The sequence below is a fragment of the Morus notabilis genome, unplaced genomic scaffold (assembly GCF_000414095.1).
Source record: "Morus notabilis unplaced genomic scaffold, ASM41409v2 Scaffold449, whole genome shotgun sequence".
Taxonomy (NCBI): domain Eukaryota; kingdom Viridiplantae; phylum Streptophyta; class Magnoliopsida; order Rosales; family Moraceae; genus Morus; species Morus notabilis.
In genome coordinates, this window is record NW_010357144.1 from 300,773 (window position 1) to 304,435 (window position 3,663).

Below are 3,663 nucleotides of genomic sequence, written 5' to 3' on the forward strand. Positions count from 1 at the left end.
TATTCAGGTCAGAAACTTTAATCTAACAGTAATATCTCTCTTTATGTTTTGGGTTGTTTCGCTATTATTATTATGAGCACTTCTCATTGTATACTGATTTTGGGTTACTTCAGAAAAATATGAAGCGGTATTTTTCTTTTCCTAAAAGACATATCTGCATTAGATAACTGAACTTTTCTTAGAATAGAGATTTAAAAAAAAAAAAAAATCATGATCATACATGCAATACTTATGTGTAACTTCTGGTTCATATATTGTCTTGCCCCATTATCCTCAAAAGGAAAACTGATCATGACATGCAGAATTTTCTTGGTCTAACATATATATATATATATATATATATATATAGTGCAGAAATGGTTACCATCAGATCGATCAATTTTGAGTCCAGGAAAAGAGCTGAGACAATAACAAAAACAGTTAGCTTCAAGAGAACTGACTTGATGAATAATGAGACTGATAACTCTGATGATCATGAGCTAGATAAGGTTATCGTTGAAGAACCAAGAAGATCATTGAGAAGGAAAGTTGGAAGTCTAACAGTCAAAACATCTGTTTCATTCGAGACTAAATTAGTCCCGGATTGTGAGGAGAACATTAATGAATCAGTTGTGGGAAATTATGCTGTTTGGCTTTCTCCAAGGCCTGCAAGTGAGCTAAATGCTGCTGCAACCACACTGCAGAAAGTTTACAAGAGCTACCGAACAAGAAGAAACCTTGCAGATTGTGCTGTTGTTGTTGAGGAGCTATGGTTCGTCCTAATTTATTCTTATCATTGATTCTCATTTTTCTTGTTATATTTGATGCCAGAAGATTTCTTTGGTAAGTCTTGAAAATATAACTACCTGTATATCTCTGTTTTTCAATAATGTATCAAGAACTGTTTTGATCATATCCAACGGTCAGAAAGTTACGCTAATCCTACCATAGGAGGACCCTTTAATGTTATTTTATAAGCATAAAGATTTTCTTGACTTTTCTTATTTGTTATGTTGAATTAGGTGGAAGGCATTAGATTTTGCTGCCCTTAGAAGGAGCTCTGTGTCATTCTTTGAATCTGATAAGTCAGAAACTGCACTTTCCAGGTGGGCAAGGGCAAGGACAAGGGCTGCCAAGGTGACATTTCTATATTTTTGTAGTGTCGGTTACTCTTGGAAAATTTCTAATTCAGAAAATTCGTGCTGGTTTCATCATCGTCAACTTTTTTCACCAGAAGTCTTCTTTTAGACCAATATCATGAGTCCACTACACTTCAAAAAAGTTTTTGTCGGAATTCTGTTTTCTTGTTTGTTTGTTGACTAGACCAAAATGGATGACACTGTTGGTTGTTGATAAAATAGGATACATGTTTTTTTTTTTTTTCTTTTGCAGGTTGGAAAAGGTTTATCCAAGTATGAAAATGCCCAGAAATTAGATCTAAGACACTGGCTTGAAGCTGTAAGGCCACATTGACAATATGTTGTTGTTCTTCTTTTACTGTGTCATCTTTTTTACGTCGGATCATATCAGATAAGAATAGTTAATGATGAAATTATGACGGTTCAAAATTGTAAGGTACTAGTAGGGTATTTAATTATCTACCCTATCATATCTTTTTACTAATGCAAATTTAGAATAACTCTAAGAGATACTTTAATATTCTTTCCTGTAATACTTCATTTAACATGACCGAGGGAAAAAAAAAATACTTCTTATTCCCTCAATCCTATCCTAATGTGTAAGAACCAAGGACGACAAAGAAAATTCACCCTTTCATATTTTTGTACAGATTGATCCACGCCATCGTTATGGGCACAATCTACACTTCTACTATAATCTCTGGTTTGAAAGCGAGAGCTATCAACCTTTCTTCTATTGGTACGTACAACTCATGATACAAAAACCCTTTTTCTTAGATATTATTATTTTCCCTTTTTACTTTCTTTTTTCCCTCTTGACAAACTCCTAGTTTCCTTTCATTTGAAACCATGAAGGTTGGACGTGGGAGATGGAAAAGAAATAAATCATGATAAATGTCCAAGGACTGATCTACAACACCAGTGCATTACATACCTTGGACCAGTAAGTGTTTTCTTTAATTTCTTGATTATAAAAAAAACTACAAATTAGTTTTCTTATCATCACCAACTTTAAAACTAAAATTAATTATATTTGCTATATAGAACAAGGGTATAAAAATACACTGCTTTTATATTGCAGGTAGAGAGGGACGCATATGAGGTTATTGTGGTGAGTGGGAAGCTTCTTTACAAAAAAAGTGAAGTCCTTGTAGAGACACCTGAGGGTACAAAGTGGATCTTTGTACTCGGCACATCGCGGAAATTTTACGTCGCGGAGAAGAAGAAGGGCGTTTTCCAACACTCGAGCTTTCTAGCAGGAGGTGCCACCATTGCAGCAGGAAGATTGGTTGCCCGCAATGGCATTCTTGAGGTAAATGCTCAAGTAATTTTCTATGCAGCTATGGCATCTCATAAAGGGCCATTTGCATACGGAATATTAAACACTTTTATCCCCTAACGTCTCTCATTTTTCCCTTTTTGTTTCCTATTTGCATATTGTTTAAGGCTGTATGGCCATATAGTGGTCATTACTGCCCAACAGAGGAGAATTTCATGGACTTCATAAGCTTCTTAGAGGAGCATAATGTGGACCTAACAAATGTAAAGGTAACAACTTAGAACCATTGTTTTGACATAGCGCGAGGGACCCACAACATGAGATCCAGAAATAGAGTTCACTTTTTATTATTTGTAATGCTTTAACACCTACGGTGCCTTGGCATTTTTCTAAATTAATGAAATAGCACAATGAAAGTCGAGTGAGTAATGACAACTTGTTGTGTGATTTCTCTTTTTCATGTGCTGCAGAAATGTCCCATAGATGATGACATTCCACCACCTAGCAAGAAAAGGCTAAAATCAGAATCTGTATTTTGTGGCAGTAATAGTACTGGAGTTGTGCCTTTCTCTATTGCTGTGGAAAATAACCAAAATGCTCATGTTGAAGACGGTCCAAAACACGCTGAGACCAAAGTGGATACGCCAAAACTTCAATTGGGCAAGTGTTTATCTTCCAAATGGACCACTGGAGCTGGTCCACGCATTAGCTGTATGAGAGAGTATCCCACGCAGCTCCAATTCCAGGCACTTGAACAAGTCAATCTGTCGCCAAGAGTCAGGCCCAATGCTCCAATCCCTTCGCCAAGGCCCAGCCCAAAAATTCATCTATCACCTAGGCTTGCCCACCTTGGACTTCCAAGCCCAAGAGTCCATGCCTCAGCTCCACACAAGAATCACTAACCAATTGCCGAACCATCATGCCCGGCAACAAGATGCAAATTTTACTGTTTTGCAATTTTTATTCCGAAAAAAAAAAGAAAAAAGAACAATAAATTATGGATGGTTCTTACTTCTTACATTTATTTATTTATTTTTATTTCCCTTCAATTAGACCTTCAATTTAATTTTCAAGTTGAATTTTTCTTTTTTCCTTATCTCAGCCCTGGGATCATTATTTTTTCCGGGTTGGGTAGGTTGTATTGTATGTAGAAATACCTCAGCCATAGTATTCATTGTATAAGTAATCGTTGGAATAAAATATGATTGTACGGTGATTCCCATTAACTCCTCCTTTGCATTTTTTTAATTGAAAATGATGTGGAAT

The 3,663-nt window shown here is 36.0% G+C and overlaps 1 protein-coding gene across 1 annotated transcript; it reads left to right on the forward strand.

Moving 5' to 3' along the window:
- The first annotated feature begins 356 nt into the window (after positions 1-356).
- LOC21396652 (IQ domain-containing protein IQM1) lies at positions 357-3,361 on the forward strand. Its single transcript, XM_010089416.2, has 8 exons — positions 357-751; positions 1,002-1,116; positions 1,372-1,437; positions 1,769-1,857; positions 1,974-2,061; positions 2,200-2,430; positions 2,565-2,666; positions 2,868-3,361. Exons 1-8 carry the CDS (start codon positions 357-359, stop codon positions 3,297-3,299), a joined length of 1,518 nt encoding a protein of 505 aa, XP_010087718.1. The 3' UTR covers positions 3,300-3,361.
- Positions 3,362-3,663: the final 302 nt, after the last annotated feature.

Bases quoted from the DNA above. Each gene is read 5' to 3' on its own strand.
- LOC21396652 (XM_010089416.2), top strand. From the start codon at position 357: ATGGTTACCATCAGATCGATCAATTTTGAGTCCAGGAAAAGAGCTGAG. The intron at 752-1,001 runs GTTCGTCCTAAT...ATGTTGAATTAG, and splicing joins GTTGTTGTTGAGGAGCTATG to GTGGAAGGCATTAGATTTTG. The intron at 2,062-2,199 runs GTAAGTGTTTTC...TTTATATTGCAG, and splicing joins GCATTACATACCTTGGACCA to GTAGAGAGGGACGCATATGA.